Genomic DNA, 18,278 nt, shown 5'->3' with positions numbered 1-18,278 from the left:
GAAGAGGCCGTGACATGTATGGCGCGGGGAAGGTGCTGGGGGAGCGCACAGTGACTCTAGTCCACTTGTGTGTGCTGTGCTATGCTGTGCTGCACGGCGCTGCGCTGCGCTGTGCTAAGCCGTGCTATGCTGTGCTGTACTGTACGAATGACTGGGGCGGACAGCCGTGCAAACAGCCCCAGGCCAGGAGCTCTACGCGGGCCAGCACGGAAGCGGAAGGCGAGAAGAACCGCGGCGCGTGAAGCTCCCCAAACACCCTCAGCGCAGAGTGGGCAGACAGGCAGGCGGGCAGACAGGCAGAGAGGGGCAGACAGGCAGCGAGCGGCGGGCGGCAGCGGCGGCGGCGTGGCAGGCAATGCGTGCGAGACTCACCTCTGAGACGAGTCGGGTCAGACGTGAGGGCGAGCAGACTGGAGCAGCAGGTGCGTAGTGAGGGTGCAGGCTGTCTCACGGGAGGGAGGGAGGAAGGGGGGGGGGAGGCGCTTTGTGGGCGTGGTCGTGGGCGTGGTCGATGCCGGGGGCGGACGTGACGGCGGGCTCCAGGCACACGAGGGTCGCGGTATCAGGCGAGTCTGCTCAGGCAACTGGCGGGCAGGCAAACTGCAGACGGGGCGGTTGTGGCGACGACGACGAGGAGTCGTGGACAACGAAGTCGAGACAGACCGCGGGCCAAAGGGCAATATTGACAATCGTGTGTGCGGAGAGTACAAGCGCAGGTGGGAGGAAAGAGGGTCACTGTCAAGCGCGAATTTTTTGCTCTAACAAAAACCCAACCTGGCCCGCACTCGGCAACCAATTCACCACCAACCTTGGAACACCCGTGGACATGACACTCTTGTCCCCGAGCCCGAGGCAGCTAACGCCGTGGCATTGTGAGCATCATCCTGGCTCTTGGCCGCGCACCTCTCCAAGTACCAGAGAGTATGTGATCTATTTCTACCTATATATACCTAATACCGGTAGTCTTCTGCCCGTCGGCCTACATCCTCACCAGTCTGGCTGTTACTGTGATCATGTTCGACCCCATGGACAAAGGCTGTCGGATGGTCGCGCTTCCATGTAGCCTATGACGTCTCGTGAACCCCTCCATTGCTAGGCACCCGGCGTGTCCTTGAAGAGCAGTCTCTGTACTCTACCCTGTACACACACTCACTCTCTTCTTTCATTCTCTCTTCCTCTCTCACTCTCTCACTCCCTCTCTCTACATTTACACATGCATAGTGTAGTACACGCCAATAAGCCTCTACACCTGCTATATCGAGATGAGCCCAGCAAAATTGGCGCATCGCTGAATGGCGCCGGTGGCACTGGCACTGTCCATGTCGGAACATTCACGAGCGACATGCTATATTTGCTACCGGCAGAGCGGAAATACGGCCATTGACCTTCCGGATCCCGCCGAGCATGAACGGCTCACCAGCTGCTCACTGTCAGTGTATCGAAGCATTGGGCCTCCTTCGGTAGCATGAAACATTGTGCTCTCGACACAACCGTCTGAGTAAGACCACGTTAGTACTCCCACTACCGGCGGTACTGGTACCGGTAGGTGCTAGCTATGTACCTGCTCCACCTCGTCTACGTGATACGTAACGTCCACTACCCCAGCAAATGCTGTGCGTTAAATCTATTATGATCCTGTGTAGTGTATACACCAAAAGCGATTTGGTAATCGAATACTTAGGTGACGGTTGGGCTGTCAGTCCTAACCAAAGTAGTGATCGTCACACACCATGGCCCTGTGTACAATTGTCTGGCAGGCATTGGCTATGTTAAAGGACTTCAGCGTTGCTACTCGATCAGCTAGCCGAGTATACCAAACTCAGTATCACAGTTTGACGGCGATGATAGGATTGACAAGGAGGCTTGTCAACTGATGGGATGAGAGCCTCTTCTGAGTCTTTTCACTATTTAGTTGTCCTTGGCACGGCTTGTACAGGGCCCATCAGGCCCTTCAGCCATGGTCACAATTTCATTGTATACATGGGTGAGAAGTGTCTTAGAGTACTTTATTGATTAATGCCGATTACTTCATTCCAATTGAGTAGGCCTCACCCACCTGATGCCCGGACCGCTGTTCGTCTGGGCAAGATGCCAAGATCTCCATCTTCCAAGGTTGCACCCGTGGACCGAAGCTGTTCACACTTAGTGCAGCTACTCTGGTAGGTACTCAGCCAACCGGCAGCAACCGCAATGCACCACTCAAAGGGCTCTGGCAACATCATACAACCCCATCTATCCTGTTTCGTGCTACTTGTACAATATGTAATCACTAAGATCCATGACCAATGGACCAATGCAACCATCCATGCTCCTTGAGACAAGAGTCTCATTCTGACTTTGAATTCACGTCCGAACTCTCAACTCTGATTCGTCGCCTCCTTCCATCTTTCCATTTTCGCTCGAGCCTTCTCTTCACTATTGACCCACCACCACGTACTCCAAGGAGTTTCGTTCCAGAATTTCTGGAAAATATTGCGAAGAAATGATCTGCCCAACTCAGAATCCCGAACTACCTTCTCAAAGAAATAAAGTTGCGAATAGTCTTGGACATCGTACCGGTACAATTGTGATGGTGCACTTGTGCCGAGAACTTGTACTCTCCGACTGTATCGTGACTGGAGGTAGGATGAACGTAAGATGAGTGACAGATGAGCCTGGACTCTTCGATTCAAGGATTGATGTTGGCTCACCATCGGAATACCTGCAGGGAAAGCCAAGTTGGCGGATGGACGCATCCAATTTTCAGAGCTGTACCGTATGGTAAGGTCATCCGCGGGTAGGGATCATTGCGCGACGTCTCCGAGCGAATCATCAGGTCGATGATATCTGGCGGTTGCATGTACGTTTGACTGGCAACCAAGAAAGCTTGCAATGATCTAGCTGCTGTCAGATTACTTTGCCTGGAGCCGAGTATCATACCTCTCTTCGGGACCAACGTCTGCTAAAGCTTGTCGCACTTACCTTGCAGAGTACAACGCAACATCGCTGAAATTCGTCAATAATGTTAGTGGAAGCTTAGAAGAATTCTCGATCTGCCAGAAACCACCATACAATGACAATAAATGGTGATACAGAAAACGAAAAACTGCAAGTCGATCAAGATCGTCAAGCATAGCATTGTGAACCGAGTTTTCAAGCTGTGCTCTGCAGCGCTGCAGTACTTCTACCTGTACATGGAACGTGACTGGATACTCAAAGCTTGTCAAGACCCAACGTATCTCGTTCAAAGTCCATACATACACGATAGCCGCATGGAATCGGCCACGCTGATCGGCATTGAGTTCCACGCAGACGTGGGTTTGGGCTGTCTGCTCATTGCGCGAGAGGCTTCCTGTATCTCGGGAGTCCTCAGCGAGGTGTATAATCACTCGATGAGCGTCTATGAAATCATCTGGACTGGAAGTGGTGTCGGCTGAGAGAAAGTCAGGACTCAGAAGCTGCCTTCCGAGCCACCTGTCCTCGATCAAGCGTAGACCCTCGTATCTGGCAAGGATGTCGTAGATCATCTCGTCCGAAAGGCATTTCCAATCGTTTATTCCATCCATACTGGTAGCATCAATCAATGCTTGCTCTCATTTGTTGATGGCAGTGGTACCGCCCCATGGTTGCACCAATGTTGTTGGAAGCTGGTAGTGATCATGTGCGAAGTGTTCAACAACCTCCTGGTGGAGACGCAACATCTTGCAAAGCTGACAGTCAAATATATGCTGGAAACTATGCTGGATGATTGTGCGTATGATCGAGAGATAAGTTCTCTGGCGCCGTAGCACGTTGTGCGTCTGCCTCTACACACGCCCCAAGTGATGGACATCATCGATGCTATTGAGGTGGCAGTAGATACATTCTAGGATCTCTATGGGAAGATCACTTCGTATTGCCATGGAGGATATTAATATTGGAGAGTTTATCATGCACCAGGACGCGCACCGAGGACGCGTTGGGCGCAAGTAAATGGGTACAAGGGAAGTAGCCATGATAAGACAACCTTTGTGCCCAGTTATAGTTATGATGATTGAAAAGAATTTTCTTTATTGTGCATTGAAGTGTATGGGGTTCGAAGAATCTCTCACCGAGTAAGAGATCTGTATGGCAGTCGTAGAACGTTTGTATCTCATGCACCGTTCACCTGGTGGACAGAGGTGCTACCTACCGGTATCGATTAGCACGTGCTGTTGCCTACCGCTAATGTGGCTGTCAATGCAGCCAACGAATGCACATGGCAGATTCATACTTCGATTGCACAGTGTAAAAAACCGCCCATAGACGAGCATTCTGACAGTAAGAAGTCGTTACCAGAGATGGTACTTTGAATCAGGGAGAACGTTAATAGGAAGCTTGAGCCTAGTGATCAACTCGCGAAAGCTCCGATTGGCCAAGTTGAAACAGGCTTGGCGCTCCCTCTTCACTCACTTCCGCAATGTCTCCGCAGCCAAGCGGACCTCACGTCTCGCGTACGCGCACGCGCATCAACCCTCACCCTCCGAATATATAGCACAACCATGTCAGACAGCATCAACCAACCTCCAGATGCAGTGATGGAGGTGAATGAAGATCTAGACGCCACGGTGGAGGACGAAATCAACCATGATGTGCCGCAAGCTGATGCCATGAACCTGGACGGCGCAACGGACGCAGAGCCGACCGCGGTAAACGGTGTCACAGACGAGGCGGTCACCTTCGAAGCACGCATACCAGCGAAGAAGGATGCCACGCTGCGGGAATTTCTGGGCAAGATGGACGAATATGCTCCCATCGTGAGTAATCCCCCCGTGTCGCAGAAAGCTGGCATGCACTGACGGCCAGAGTAGATACCTGATGCCGTTACGAATTACTACCTGACGCGCGCCGGGCTGCCACCGCCTCCCCAGACGTCTCCTCATTTAGCTCGTCTTCTTGCACTGGCAACTCAAAAGTTCATTGCGGATATTGCTGCCGATGCGTATCAGTTTTCGAGGATCCGGTCTTCCAATACTACAAGCAACAATCCCATGGGCGGATTAGGAGGTACGAGTGGACCGCCTGGTGCAGCAGTACCTGGTGGTCCCCAGGGCGGGAAGGATAGCGGATCCAAGGCCAAAGACTACAACCTTGGGATCCAACGACCAGGTTATGGTGGCGGTGGCCAGGGGGGCAGTCAAGGTCGAACAGTCCTGACCATGGAAGATCTCGGAATGGCCGTCGGTGATTATGGCGTAAATATCAAGCGGGGCGAGTTCTATCGGTGAAGCGCTTTTGAGCATCCGATGAAAACACCGGCATTAGCATCAGGTATGCCTAGCTAGTACCATGCAAGCTGCAAAATCTGGCCTGCTGGTGTCTGCACAAAATGCTTTCAAGGCGTTGGAGGAGTCAGGCGTATCGACATAATCACATCATCATCGAGTAGATCGCCGACAAGATCTGGGAGGATTGTCTGTTTCTAGCTCCTGAATTACCATAAATGATACCCCGACTCCCTAACACATGCACATGCGACCCATACTCTATTTGTTCTTCGTCTGCTTGTATGTAAATTGCTTTCTCGTTCTACAATTGCAACATTAGAATAGTAAACATACTTTTAGCATGCAATGACACGAGGAAAAACGTACGGTGCAAATTCGCCAAGCTTGTGTCCGACCATATCTTCAGTTATGGTCAAGTCCAGGTAGTTCTTCCCATTGTGGATCTGAAACTTCAGGCCGACGAAGTTTGGTAAGATGGTGGCAGACCGCGCCTGTGTCTTGATGGGTGGTACTCGCTCACCCGCTTTCCTTTGCACGATGGGTAGGCTAACGAGCCATTAGTGGAGGTTGGGCAATACCTCGGAGAAGTTGACCTACGGGACGATATTGGGGCCTGTGCCGACAAATTAGCATATGTAAACTTGGACAACATATGAGCTGCTCAAGCAGTTTGCAGACTTGCCTTTCCAGACCGATCGGGCGCACAGCGCTCGTGTGGGCAACATTGCGAGTACCGTCGTGAAAGGATGAGGTCGGCGAATGTTTTCAGGATTCCGATGTTGAAAATTCAGTCACGTGACAACGCGGAGAAGACTAATGGGTTGGGCGGGGACGCGTCACGATATGCAAATGACCGCTGGTAACAAGCGGGTGGCTTGCAAAGTCACTGTCTACCCCAGTCCCACGTCCCTTACGCAATAGTAAAAGCTAGATGCAAGCATCTTGTCCTGTCACATCGGAATAAATTGCTCTCTCCTGCCATGCCGCCCCGAGCACGCGGTCCCCAGCGAGGTCTGCGCTTGATAAGATATGTCAAGTCAAGTATGTTAACAGTAACACTAGGCGCCGACACTATCCGGATTCTCATTGCCACCGACAGTCATGTTGGCTATAACGAACGCGATGCAGAACGTAAAGATGACAGCTGGAAGACATTTCACGAGGTCATGTGCCTTGCAAAGGAACACGACGTTGACATGGTACTACATGCTGGAGATCTCTTCCATGAGAACAAGCCGTCACGAAAGTCTATGTACCAGGTCATGCGATCGCTGCGCATGAACTGCTTAGGAGAGAAGCCATGCGAGCTTGAGATGCTGAGTGATGCGAGCGAGAACTTCGGTGGTATATTTGACCACGTCAATTACGAAGACGAAGATATTAATATTGCCATTCCGGTTTTTGCGATTCATGGTAATCATGATGATCCCTCTGGGGAAGGCTCTTACTCTCCACTCGATCTATTACAGGCATCTGGATTTGTCAACTATTTTGGTCGCACACCCGAGGTCGATAAGATTGCCGTCAAGCCAGTGCTCTTGCAGAAGGGCGGCACGAAGTTAGCTCTATATGGTCTCAGCAATGTTCGCGATGAGCGTTTGTTTCATACATGGCGCGATGGTAACGTCAAGTTCTTCCAGCCGGGTACTCAAAAAGATGAATGGTTTAATCTTATGAGCGTTCACCAAAATCACCACGCGCATAGCCCGACTAGCTATCTTCCCGAAAATTTCCTTCCTGATTTCATGGATCTTGTTGTATGGGGTCATGAGCATGAGTGCTTGATAGATCCCCGATACAACCCTGAGATGGGGTTTCATGTTATGCAGCCTGGATCGTCAGTGGCAACATCTTTGATGCCCGGCGAGGCAGTCCCAAAACACGTTGCTATATTAAGCGTCACAGGGAAAGAGTTCACAACTGAAAATATACGTCTGAAAACAGTGCGGCCATTCATCATGAAGGAAATTGTCCTGGCTGAAGAGAAGGAGATCAAAGATAAAGAGATTTGGCGTATCACTGACAACCGCCCCAAGATCACTCAATATTTAAATCAGGTCATTGAGGATCTGATAGAGGAAGCAAAAAGGGATTGGCTAGAATTACAGGTCGATCGCGAAGAAGGCGACGATCTCGAAGTGCCATTACCTCTCGTCCGCTTGCGTGTCGAGTACACAGCTCCTCAGCCTGGAGAGTTTCATTGTGAGAATCCGCAGCGTATCTCGAATCGATTCATGGGTAAAGTTGCAAATGTGAACGATGTCGTACAGTTTCACCGGAAGAAGAAGATAGTCAATCGTAAGTCATTCATATTTCATTGTGCTAACAATGCTAATGGACGTAGGCGCCCTGAAAAATAAGACTGAAATGCCTGACGAGCAGATGTTGGCCGAACTAACCATAGACTCGGTGAAAGTCGATGAGTTGGTAAAAGAGTTCCTTACTGCACAGACATTGACCATATTACCGCAAAATTCGTTTGGAGATGCAGTCACACAATTTGTGGAAAAAGACGACAAGCATGCGATGGAATTGTTCGTCAAGGACAGTCTTAACAGTCAACTAAAGCATCTCATGGATGCCAATGAGATTGATGAAGAAGAAATCATCAACGAGATGGACCAGTACCGATCGCAACTAGAGACGCTTTTTGCATGCGGACAGTTTAAGAAGACCCGTAAAGCCAAGCTCAAGCCTAAGCCAGATGGCTGGGATAGCGATTTCGACGGCTCATGGGCCGAACAACCCGCAGCCCTCGTTCGTTCCGATAGTGAGGGAGGCAAGGATGACAACGAGGGTCCTGCTGCGCTGCCATCCAAACTGGCTGCACCGCGAGGCCGGGGAAAAGCAGCAGGTACAGCACGTCAGACAAAGGCAGCTCCGAAGAAGGCGGCTCCGGCAGCGAAAGTCAGCCGAGGGAAGAAGAGGGTGGTCGAAGAAGAAGAGGACGACGACGATGGCGAAGACGATGTAGTGATGATCAGTGATGACGACGAAGAGAGTGCGGAAGATTTGTTTGTTAGATCGAGTAGGAAAGCAGCGCCTGCAAGGAAGGCTACCGCAAAAGCACCAGCACGAGCCAAATCGCCTACCAAGAAGACTTTCACTTCTCGCGCAAGGGCGCCACCTGCAGCTAAACAATCCAAATTGAACTTTTCTCAAACACCCGCTCCGCGCAATCAGCCCACGCGGCCCGCGGCGTCACGGGGCAAGAAGGGTGTTGAGCCGGTAAGTAACAATGTGCTGCAGATGTAATGAAATATCTAACACCCTCCTCAAGAGCGACGACGAAATTTCTGATGATGATGCGTTTGATCCGCCTGCATCCACAGCTCGAGGCACCCGTATCAGCAGAAGATGATGTACGATGGACAGGGCGCAGACTGTGCAGATCAATTTGTTGAGGTCAATACATGTTCATGCCTGCCATGAACTTCTTGGGCAACATCTGCTTTAGAGTCTAGTAAGCTAGTTAGCCAATACCATATGTACACAGCATGGGTGACGAAAAAAATGTAATGCCACAAGCACTATGTGAAGCTGTAGAACTCTGAGCAGCTTTGCGGTGGCCATCCTCATATCTCGGTCCAGGCTCCGTCATCCCGTCCGCTTCTAACAGATGCATCGTACGCTGGCGTATTTCCTTTGTAAAAACAGCATCTCTCCATCCATGTAATACGTATATTTCCCCATCCAAGCTATGAGATGCAATATGTGTTGTGTGTGTCTTTCGGAGGGAGTCCAACTATGAGGCAACAGCGTATTGCCACATCGCGATTGCCACCACTCCCTGATTTCACTCTTTGTCTATCCTCTAATGTCGTCCCTACCTTCCTTGATGTTGGATCTTGGCTCCTACTTGCTAGGGAGGCGCATCCGGATACAGGCTATAACTATCATCGGCCCAGTGATCTCCATTGTCTTCCCAACACACTCATTGGTCTCCATCTTCTTGTTCGATTCCGTCTTCTTTCGCATTGCTGCTCTTTGGCTTCTTGGATAGCCGCCACTCGTTTGTTGTTCACAGTTCACTTCCCAACGGACAGCTTTGAGGTATGTCAATTTACGTGCTTTGTCTGCATTAGCTGCTTCACGTCTCGACCGTAGAATCGGATCTTAGAGCATGGTTAACAGGCCTAGGATATTTGCATCAAACCATCTCAACTCACATCACTGGCAAGCATTGGGCCACTGCATCCTAGGTACCGACGCTTGTCTAGGTTGACGAGTGGTTGCCTACATTGCCATCCTCGGGTGACGGACTACCCGCGATGTCTCTCGCCTACAAAGTGGAGGAGTTGCTTGCACTCCGCGATTCGGTGTCGGAATCAGCAGTGTCAATAGATAAGTTTGCGGATGAGGACGTGATCAAAGGTTAGTGGCTTCCTTTAAGACGCTTATTCTCTGTTCACGGTTCACGGTTCACTGTTCACCTCATGAGGCCGGCTGTGCTACACAGTGAGGCCAACCTTGGCTACCTTCTCCAACTTTATTATTACCTCCTCTTCAGCTTTAATCTACAGATCATGCTGACACAGTCGCCCTATAGAGCACGTTCTACGCCCTTCTGCTTCTGCTTCCGCGAACCTTGCCCGTCGAGCTTCGAACCTTAGCCTCTGTCCTCCAACTGCAGTTGGACCTACCCAAGCGGCCCCTCTGAAGAAACCCTCCCCATCGCCCTCTTTCAAGCGTGGCAAGGCAGAAAAGCTACTCAAAGAACACGGTAGTCCACCTGGTCTGCGAGTGACTGCTGGTGGTCGCATCGTCCCAAGCGATCTACCACCGCTAGGCAGCTCTCAGTACGGTGACGCAACATATCGGTCACACCTTTTGCGGGCTACTTCAGGCAACGTGATGGCAACAAATCAGCAATCGAATGGCAACAGTACCGCTCGTATAGAGATCATCGGAGGTCAGCCTGTTGTATTCGTTGGTGACCGCATGTTCGCACTACCGGCGGTCAATACAATCAATCCCACGACAGAACCCTCTCTTATCACACCAACCATAGAGACTTCGACGAAACAAATGTCAGACCTTGAAAATCTCACTGTCCATAGCGCTCCTCCTGGGGTGGCATTTGGCCCTTCGCGTGCCAGTTCACAATCACCGTTTGTAGGCCTAGATCTCACAACGCTCAAGGCTCAGCAGGCGCTCAAGAAACAAGAGCTTCGAACTGTCGAGCAAACAGAAGTATTGCAGGCTAGTCAGCAGACCGATTCCTGGCGCGCAGGTATGATCGAAAAGAAGCGTTGTCTGATCGTCGAGCTCGATGCTCTTCGCAAGCAGATCACGTCTTTGGAAGTGGATAACAGTGCAAGTGCTCAGCCAGGCTCATTTTCTGGGCCAACTGGCACAGGACCAGCACCTTTCACGCCGCAGTTTGCGCAATCTCTTCCTCGAAACTTGTACGGCTTCCCTTCTGCCAATCCCTACGCGCCCATGATGATGTACCAGCCGCCTTCATTTGGAAGCTTTCCTCCCTTCCCAGCCGCAGAACCAACACCATTCGTGCCCGTCACCGCACCAAATCCTCCTCACTCTCCAGCTTCAGCGAGTCGCCGCTCTCATGCCATCGAGATCAAACCACCTCGTGAGGAGACTGGGAAGCAACTGGGATCTGCTCTTGACCCAAAGAGTCCGACTTATGAGCCAGCTTTCAAGTCCAACGTCACCGACAGTGTTGTTCCTCCGACTCCTTCGCCACCAAAGAAGTCACCATGGCGACTTGGAGAGGCTTCAGAGCGTGCCCAACACTCACGTCGCGACCCTTCGCAAAAACTCAGCTTATCTAGCATCGATACTACAGATTTCTTCCCAACAAACACACACGAACATTCTTCAACGCGTGTGGCGCCACGAGTCAGTTCTACTTCCCATGGAGATCCTGCAGTACCCTCTACGCCCGAAAAACACTGGCCAGCCAGTCCTTGGAATGGAGGCAACTCAGGCCGTTCGAGGCATGAGGAGCCAGCACCCAAGCTGACATCATGGCCAGAGGCTTTCGGCAGGCAATCTTCATTGTCAACGCTGCGAAACAGTACGACTGGGTCTCATGCAGTGGTCGTCCCTCATGAGCGAGCTCATATTCCAGCCGCAACGGCCTTTGGCTCTACACCATGTCAGTCTGTTCCACTGAGGACGAAGTCTGAGCAGCGCACCGGCACGGATGAGAACTGGGCATTTTCCACCAAAGCGGCGGCGCATGTACCATCTACATACCAGGAAGGATATCAGGCCGGCTACGATCACGTCGGCATGCCTGATGGTCCCGAGTTCCTGCAAGGTTACATCCAAGGCCTCCTCCACTTCTTGTCGGACGAAGCCAAAAGGCGTCAAATTGAGCTTTCTGCACGCAACGTTTACGTGCAAGGCACAGAATCGCGAGCGCCATCACTCCGCGGTCTCGTCGCCGGCTCTACTCCACACGACCCTGCTGTCGATGTGACGTGCAATCGCAGCAACATGGCAAACAACAGCCAAGAGAACGTACGCTCAGCCAACGGAACTGTTTCGACTGATATCCGACGCGACTCGATGTACAATGCGAAGGCTAGAGACGAATCCTCGGCATACATGCTTCGTAGTGAGTTGAACCTGGACACTCGCTCGAGAGTCCCCTCGGTGGCCAAATATCCCAATCCAGCAGGACTGTTTCCTGAGAGGAGCCTAGTAGGCCACCAGCAGAACACATTCACTTTAACTGAGAATGGTAAAAGCAAAGCAAGTTCGGAGATGTGTCTTCCGTTGCGCAATCACCTCAGCTCCCAAGATGGTGTCCTCCAGCAAACTTTTGTCAACCAGGTACAGAACCGAGAGTACATGACACCACTGACTCACCAGCGTTTCTATCCAACGCCCAAGGAAATGAGCCCTACGACCTTTAATGGCGATCATGCGTCTTCGATGCGGCCTCTGGCTGACCACCGCTTCTCCGGACTGGATGGAGCCATGGACGATTTGGCGGACTTGGCTCTTGACGCAGATGGTGTTGATGGATGCCCGTCGTTTGATATACGGGCGAATACAGAGGGTAGGCCTGGAGAAGTTGAGGAGGTGAATGCGTCCTGCTTCAAGCCGTCTGGCGGGAAGGCTAAGCAAAAGGTAACGTCTCCGGCTGGCAAAGCAACTGCGACGGGATCCAAGTCGGCCTCGTCGCCCATGGGTGCTCCTAGCTCGCCCCGGAAGTCTGGAGAGCACTCACCGGCCAAAGCGAAGCTTGAGCAAGTGACGAACAAGTTCCGCCGTGTTAAGAAGGATGACCCCCGCGCCCTGTCTCCTGAAGACAGGATGAGGCGGTCAGAGAAGTGGCGACTGCGCTTCCAGCAGCTCAAGAAGGCGGAGATTGAGGAGATTGAGGAGCACCGGAAGAACACAGGCAGTTGAAGGAAGTAGGAAGGGATGCTTCTTTTCTTTGGTTGGAGTGCCTTGGTCCCTTGGCAGAGAGGAGGACTTCTGAGCAGCTCTATGGTAACAGAATAGTATGGCATACAACAGATTGGCAGAGGGAGAACATCAGCGACGGGCGGGCAGCAGTAATGGAGAGGGCATGGTGTTGGACATTTTCCTACTTTGTATTTTTTTTTCCCTTAAGAGGCATATATTGATTTGCAGATGTAGGGTCATGCAAGTGGATGGATTAGGATGACGGTATTTTCACTATGGCTTCAGGGAGGGGACATGTTTAGAGGGACGATATGATCAGCGATGGTATAGAGTAAATGAAGAAGAAGAGAAGATGTCTCCCAAAGCAGGACTCTGACGATTGGTGAGGGTGAGGGAAATGTTGAAGTGGAAAGTAGTAGCAGGGGTGGGGACTTGGCGGTAGGTATCGGTCGTTTCTACCTACCGCAATTGCCAGAATCCAGTATTCCGTGTTCGAGAAGAGGCATGGAACACGGGTCGGGGGAGTTTGGCAAGAGCTTCCGACATGACATGACCCCTTTTGGAAGTCTCTCTCTCTCTCTCTCTCTCTCTCTCTCTCTTTTTCTCTCTTTTTCTCTCTGCAGGGCAAGGACAAGGGCAAGGACAAGGACAAGGGTAGGTGGCGCACTGTTAGACTAGAGTATGTAGAGTAGGGGCGACTCGCCCTGAAGATGACGGTGCCTGTCTCGGTGTTGCTGATAAATCGACAGACGGGTATTGTGGTGGGGACCTACTGTGTATGGACTACGTATGTAGGTACATGGTGCATGTCTGGTGTACCGCAGGCGGCGCAGGCGGTAAACGTCGCGCTACCTTATCTCGTTACAATAGGGACAGTACGTACTGTCGGTCTGGTGGTATGAGGTACTGTACCTACCTAGTACTGTTGGCTAGCCAGCATTTGAATGAGGCGCAGGGCACGGCGCGGCACAGCACGGCACAGCACAGCACACGGCACGGCGGGAAGGGGCACCGTCCTGGACAGAGGTACAGTATGTCATGTGCATAGGATACGGGTAAGGTGAGGTGTGTAGGTAGGCAATATGGCGTGTGCACTCATGAACCAGCAAAGTACTGTGAACGTGCTGCTTGTTGACGTGGTGGAGCCCTTGTGATGTAGGTAGCCTGATGATGTACCGGTACCACCGTGCATGGTCGTGCTACTGTACTGTACTGTACTGTACTGTACTGTACTGTACTTTATATGAACTGCCCGATGCGCTGACTGTACAGGTAGAATACTGGACATGCATAGTGCGTAGTGCATGGTAGGCTACCACGTATGTCATGGTACAAGTCAAGGGCCTACCGGTAGAGGCCAGGGTGGGTGCCACTGCCCAGAAGTCGTCGTACCCTGCAAGTGCAAGTGCAAGTGCAAGTGCAAGTGCAAGTGCAAGTGCAAGTGTGTACGTACTTTCCTTCCTTGGCTGGCCTCTCTTGTCATTCATTCTACCTGCCTTCTACCGGTACTGGGTGGTACTTCTTACTCTCTGCTCTACTCTACTCTGCTCTACTCTGCTCTACTCTACTCTACTTGCACCCACACACCCAACCCACCACTCACCACAGCTGGCCCATCTTCCTTCCACCTCGGACTGTACCGGTACTGCATCCATCCTACTGCATCCCTCGTCGCATTCCTCTCCCTCTCTCTTTCCACCCCATCACCATCACCATCACCATTCCCATTCCTATTCCTATTCCTATTCCCAATCCCCCCCCCCATCCTCCATCTCCCTCCTGTCCGCTCTTTTGCCTGTCCCCTCTGTCCCGCCTACCCTCCTGCCTTGACCTGCTGTTGTTCCCTTCCTGTTGCACATCCCTCCCTTCCCCCCGCCCCCCAAGCAGCCACCTCCCGCGGGCGCTCTAACCACAACCGACCACGGCGACCCTGCACATCGAAACATAATCTAGTACCTACCTACCTACCTACCTACCTACCTGTACGGCCATGGCCCAGTAGTGATTGTACACCAGTTCACCCATCACCCACCACCAACCCACCCGCACGCCATCCCTCTCTCCTGCTGCCATTATTTGCCGCGTCGACGCACACGTGACGCTGCTCACCTTGGCTTGACCAGCATCCATCCTCGTGCAACGGCCATGACGCAGCTCTTCAGCTCATCCACCTCCAGCCACTCCACCATGACGGAAAAGCGGACTTTTTCCGGTACTCCGCTTTCCACCAACAAGGCGGCCAACACCAAGGACAGTCAGGTCTCGCAGCGTATCAAGAACTTCTTCCGCATCAGCAGCAGCGGCGACACCCGCAAGCATTCCAACGAAGACCACGGCACCTCGGCCTCGGCTCCCAAGAACGAAAAGTCGGGCTTCCGCCAGTCGCGCTTCATCCCTCACATCTCCCGTAACCGCTCCCATACCGTCGCCAGCGAAGGGAACCCGCTCGACGATGCCTCGCCCACAGCGCATGCCAATCCCTACTTTGCCCACCAAGGGCCCCCGGCCCTCCGCCATCACAACGAGGGAAGCGTCCCCCCCTCACCGCCCGATACCCCGTCAATAACGACGACCAAGGTGGATGGTGATACAGCGCCGGACGACCATGCCACCACGGCTGGCAAGGAGGAATTGGCCAGGAAGCTGCGAAGAGTAGCCTCTGCCCCCAATGCCCAAGGCCTGTTCGCGTCGGGAAAGGCGGATGGAAGACCCCAGACGGCCGAGCTTGGCAAGCAGCCTCTGGTGCACCACCCCAACTCGTCGACGCTGAGCATGGTCGAGACGACCGACCAAGATCCCGAACATCTCTCTCCGCTCGAGACGGGCCAGCCAATACCAAGCCCCGGCCAGATTCGCCAATCCGTCGCCTTCAGGAGGACATACAGCTCCAACTCGATCAAGGTTCGCAACGTAGAAGTAGGGCCCGGGAGCTTTGACAAGATCAAGCTCATTGGAAAGGGAGATGTCGGAAAGGTCTACCTAGTCCGTGAGAAGAAGTCGAGCAGGCTATACGCCATGAAAGGTAAGGACAATCGGATGCCGACCTCGTGATGAGGCTAATGGAAATGTGCCACCAGTGCTGAGCAAGAAGGAGATGATCAAGCGAAACAAGATCAAGCGTGCCTTGGCCGAGCAGGAGATCCTGGCCACCAGCAACCACCCCTTTATCGTTACCCTATACCACTCCTTTCAATCCGAAGATCACCTCTACCTCTGCATGGAATATTGCAGTGGCGGTGAATTCTTCAGAGCGCTGCAGACACGGCCAAACAAGTGCGTCGATGAGGATGCGGCACGCTTCTACGCTGCAGAAGTCACGGCTGCTTTGGAGTACCTGCATCTGATGGGCTTCATCTATCGAGACTTGAAGCCAGAGAGTAGGCCGCTTGCCCAGTCCGCCAACGGGACGTCACTAACATATTCGCAGATATCCTATTGCACCAGTCTGGCCACATCATGCTGTCGGACTTTGATCTTTCAAAACAATCCGAGCCTGGCGGCCGCCCTACCATGATTCTCAGCGGACGCAATGGAACCTCATCGAGCAATCTGCCGACAATCGACACCAAGTCTTGCATCAATAACTTTAGGACCAACTCATTCGTAGGAACAGAAGAGTACATTGCTCCCGAGGTCATCAAGGGATGCGGACATACCAGTGCGGTCGATTGGTGGACCCTTGGTATTCTGATCTACGAAATGCTTTACGGGACAACGCCCTTCAAGGGCAAGAATCGTAATGCAACCTTTGCCAACATCTTGCGGGACGAGGTGCCGTTTCCTGAAGGATCTGGCGCTCCAGCAGTATCCAAGTACGTTTTCCATCACACGAATGGGTACCGGGGAAATGAATGCTAATCAGGACAGTCTTTGTAAAGGCATCATTCGTAAACTCCTCATCAAGGACGAAACCCGTCGGCTCGGATCCCGTGCGGGTGCGTCCGACATCAAGACTGCGCCTTTCTTCCGCACCACATCCTGGGCTCTACTACGACACATGAAGCCACCGATTGTCCCACACCAAGGCCAAGGCATCGACACACCCAATTTCCGCAATGTCAAGGAGAGCCACAGTGTCGACATTGGAGCCGCAAGAGTCAAGGGCGTACCCCTGGATTCCGGTCTAGCAACACCCATGGGTGAGATTGCGGATCCTTTTGAAGAATTCAACAGTGTTACCTTGCATCACGACGGTGACGACCACCACCACCAAAGCAATGACCATGGCACGAATTCGCATCGATAGAACATGGGTTGCGTTGTAAATTTTTCCCCATCTTCTGGCCAGTGTAAAAGCGCATGTTCTTAGCATTTTCCATCCATCCATCATTACGGGAGGCCTCTTTCTAACTCTCGGCTCCACTCCTTTTGCTGCGGTCCTAGAAGACGCTCGGGTCGTTTCCTTATGACAGCGGAGTTTAGGTTCTTGATATTATCTTCATTCGCGCAGACTTTCACATACGCTCAGGCCACAGCAAACCATTTGCGTCTGGTGTAAAATCCATTACGCGCACGGTTAATATACAGCATTTCTTTTACTCTTTGTGGGTTTTCTTGGTGGGGGGTTGGGGATTTCATCCGGGTGAGGTGATGGAAGGATGAGGGAGGTAGCGTCTGAGGGCGGCGGCAGCTTGGGCAGTCTTGATTGTAGATGTGGAAATTCATTGGGACATGGGAATCAACAAGCAAGCCATGATTTCAGTCCTACAGAGCCAATTGCCCTCGTTCGTCGTATTTTGAATTGAAGGGATATGAAACCAACCTTCTGGGCTGCTGCTTGAAGCTCGGACCAGCGCGGGGAAGACGCGACGACCGATTCGTAGATGCACACGTTCTTGAGTGCTCACAAGCAGCCCTGATACGGCAACCATGAGAGCATTGACACTCGAGTCAATCGCTCACACAAGATATACTGTAGTAGTCGCACTGCTCGATGAACACATTTAAGCCGTCAGCCGCCAGACAGATTCGCCTCTCATCACCCAACTACCCCAATCTGCTGCATTTACTTTCGAACGGCAAACGCTTCCTTGCACTTGACGCATCTCTGTCTCAGTGGTCGATACGGGTAAACACACACACCTCTTCTCTATACCGGTATACACACCGCACCGTTCCCTCTTTACACCCATACACAGACACGCACGAACGCACGCACGCACACGTACAAGCACACACATAAATACTACAAAATATGTCGTCGGAAACACCAACCCCACACCCTCTCTCCACCTCCCAGATCTCAGCGCCCAGCGGCGACCAGGACGAAGAGAGCCTTACCCCGCTCGAACAAGAAGTCTTGGACGAATATGCGAGATTACTAGACAACCTGAATACTGTATGTAATGACATGCTTCTTTCCCTCCCACCCCCCTTTTTTTTTCATAACAACCAACAAATCGTATCCACCACATTGCTCTCTGACGATGCTCCAACTAGATGTCAACCTTGCTGCTCTCCCTCTCGAATGCGCCTAGTGCTGCGATACTCGATGGCTTGCGCGGGCTCGAGCGCAAAACGAGTCTGGTGTTTACCCTGCTCAAGGCGAGTGTGTATAGTATTGTGTTGAATCAGCAGATTAGTGATGCATCGGGGGGGAATGGGGAGGGGAGGGAGGATGAGGGATGAAGAAGAGTGTCAGGTTGTAAAAGGATTGGGATTGGAATT

General features: G+C 52.2%; 8 protein-coding genes across 8 annotated transcripts; 6 read left to right on the top strand and 2 right to left on the bottom strand.

The window, feature by feature from the left end:
• Positions 1-14: 14 nt before the first annotated feature.
• IAQ61_006235 (uncharacterized protein) lies at positions 15-242 on the top strand (the record flags this gene model as incomplete). Its single annotated transcript, XM_066097111.1, has 1 exon — positions 15-242. One exon carries the CDS (start codon positions 15-17, stop codon positions 240-242), a length of 228 nt encoding a protein of 75 aa, XP_065953103.1.
• A 2,115-nt stretch (positions 243-2,357) lies between these two features.
• IAQ61_006234 (uncharacterized protein) lies at positions 2,358-3,545 on the bottom strand (the record flags this gene model as incomplete). Its single annotated transcript, XM_066097110.1, has 5 exons — positions 2,358-2,487; positions 2,557-2,701; positions 2,755-2,876; positions 2,962-2,985; positions 3,241-3,545. The coding sequence occupies 5 exons, from the start codon at positions 3,543-3,545 to the stop codon at positions 2,358-2,360; spliced, it is 726 nt and encodes a 241-aa protein (XP_065953102.1).
• Positions 3,546-3,760: 215 nt separating this feature from the next.
• On the top strand, positions 3,761-5,454 carry IAQ61_006233 (uncharacterized protein). The gene is made up of 2 exons (XM_003835695.2): positions 3,761-4,754; positions 4,809-5,454. The coding sequence occupies exons 1-2, from the start codon at positions 4,500-4,502 to the stop codon at positions 5,223-5,225; spliced, it is 672 nt and encodes a 223-aa protein (XP_003835743.1). The 5' UTR covers positions 3,761-4,499; the 3' UTR covers positions 5,226-5,454.
• Positions 5,455-5,483: 29 nt separating this feature from the next.
• RSM19 (mitochondrial ribosomal small subunit component) lies at positions 5,484-5,950 on the bottom strand (the record flags this gene model as incomplete). The annotated part of the gene is made up of 4 exons (XM_066097109.1): positions 5,484-5,526; positions 5,592-5,771; positions 5,823-5,838; positions 5,908-5,950. The coding sequence occupies 4 exons, from the start codon at positions 5,948-5,950 to the stop codon at positions 5,484-5,486; spliced, it is 282 nt and encodes a 93-aa protein (XP_065953101.1).
• A 255-nt stretch (positions 5,951-6,205) lies between these two features.
• Positions 6,206-8,586, top strand: MUS23 (Double-strand break repair protein mus-23; the record flags this gene model as incomplete). The annotated part of the gene is made up of 4 exons (XM_066097108.1): positions 6,206-6,236; positions 6,288-7,523; positions 7,570-8,453; positions 8,506-8,586. 4 exons carry the CDS (start codon positions 6,206-6,208, stop codon positions 8,584-8,586), a joined length of 2,232 nt encoding a protein of 743 aa, XP_065953100.1.
• Positions 8,587-10,079: 1,493 nt separating this feature from the next.
• Positions 10,080-12,611, top strand: IAQ61_006230 (uncharacterized protein; the record flags this gene model as incomplete). The annotated part of the gene is made up of 1 exon (XM_066097107.1): positions 10,080-12,611. One exon carries the CDS (start codon positions 10,080-10,082, stop codon positions 12,609-12,611), a length of 2,532 nt encoding a protein of 843 aa, XP_065953099.1.
• Positions 12,612-14,064: 1,453 nt separating this feature from the next.
• NRC2 (serine/threonine protein kinase, AGC) lies at positions 14,065-16,857 on the top strand (the record flags this gene model as incomplete). The annotated part of the gene is made up of 4 exons (XM_003835698.2): positions 14,065-15,633; positions 15,689-15,988; positions 16,039-16,423; positions 16,479-16,857. The coding sequence occupies exons 1-4, from the start codon at positions 14,757-14,759 to the stop codon at positions 16,855-16,857; spliced, it is 1,941 nt and encodes a 646-aa protein (XP_003835746.2). The 5' UTR covers positions 14,065-14,756.
• Positions 16,858-17,805: 948 nt separating this feature from the next.
• Positions 17,806-18,239, top strand: IAQ61_006228 (uncharacterized protein; the record flags this gene model as incomplete). Its single annotated transcript, XM_003835699.1, has 2 exons — positions 17,806-17,949; positions 18,051-18,239. The coding sequence occupies 2 exons, from the start codon at positions 17,806-17,808 to the stop codon at positions 18,237-18,239; spliced, it is 333 nt and encodes a 110-aa protein (XP_003835747.1).
• Between the last annotated feature and the right edge of the window lie 39 nt (positions 18,240-18,278).

This window comes from Plenodomus lingam, assembly GCF_022343315.1.
Source record: "Plenodomus lingam strain CAN1 chromosome Unknown contig_23, whole genome shotgun sequence".
Lineage (NCBI taxonomy): Eukaryota > Fungi > Ascomycota > Dothideomycetes > Pleosporales > Leptosphaeriaceae > Plenodomus > Plenodomus lingam.
Note: the sequence above shows the minus strand (reverse complement) of the source record. Positions and strands in the feature narration are given on the sequence as shown.

What these genes read in the sequence shown, in the direction of transcription:
- IAQ61_006233 (XM_003835695.2), top strand. Translation starts at nt 4,500, where the DNA reads ATGTCAGACAGCATCAACCAACCTCCAGATGCAGTGATGGAGGTGAAT. An exon ending in TGGACGAATATGCTCCCATC is followed by an intron (nt 4,755 to 4,808) that starts GTGAGTAATCCC and finishes CGGCCAGAGTAG; the next exon opens with ATACCTGATGCCGTTACGAA.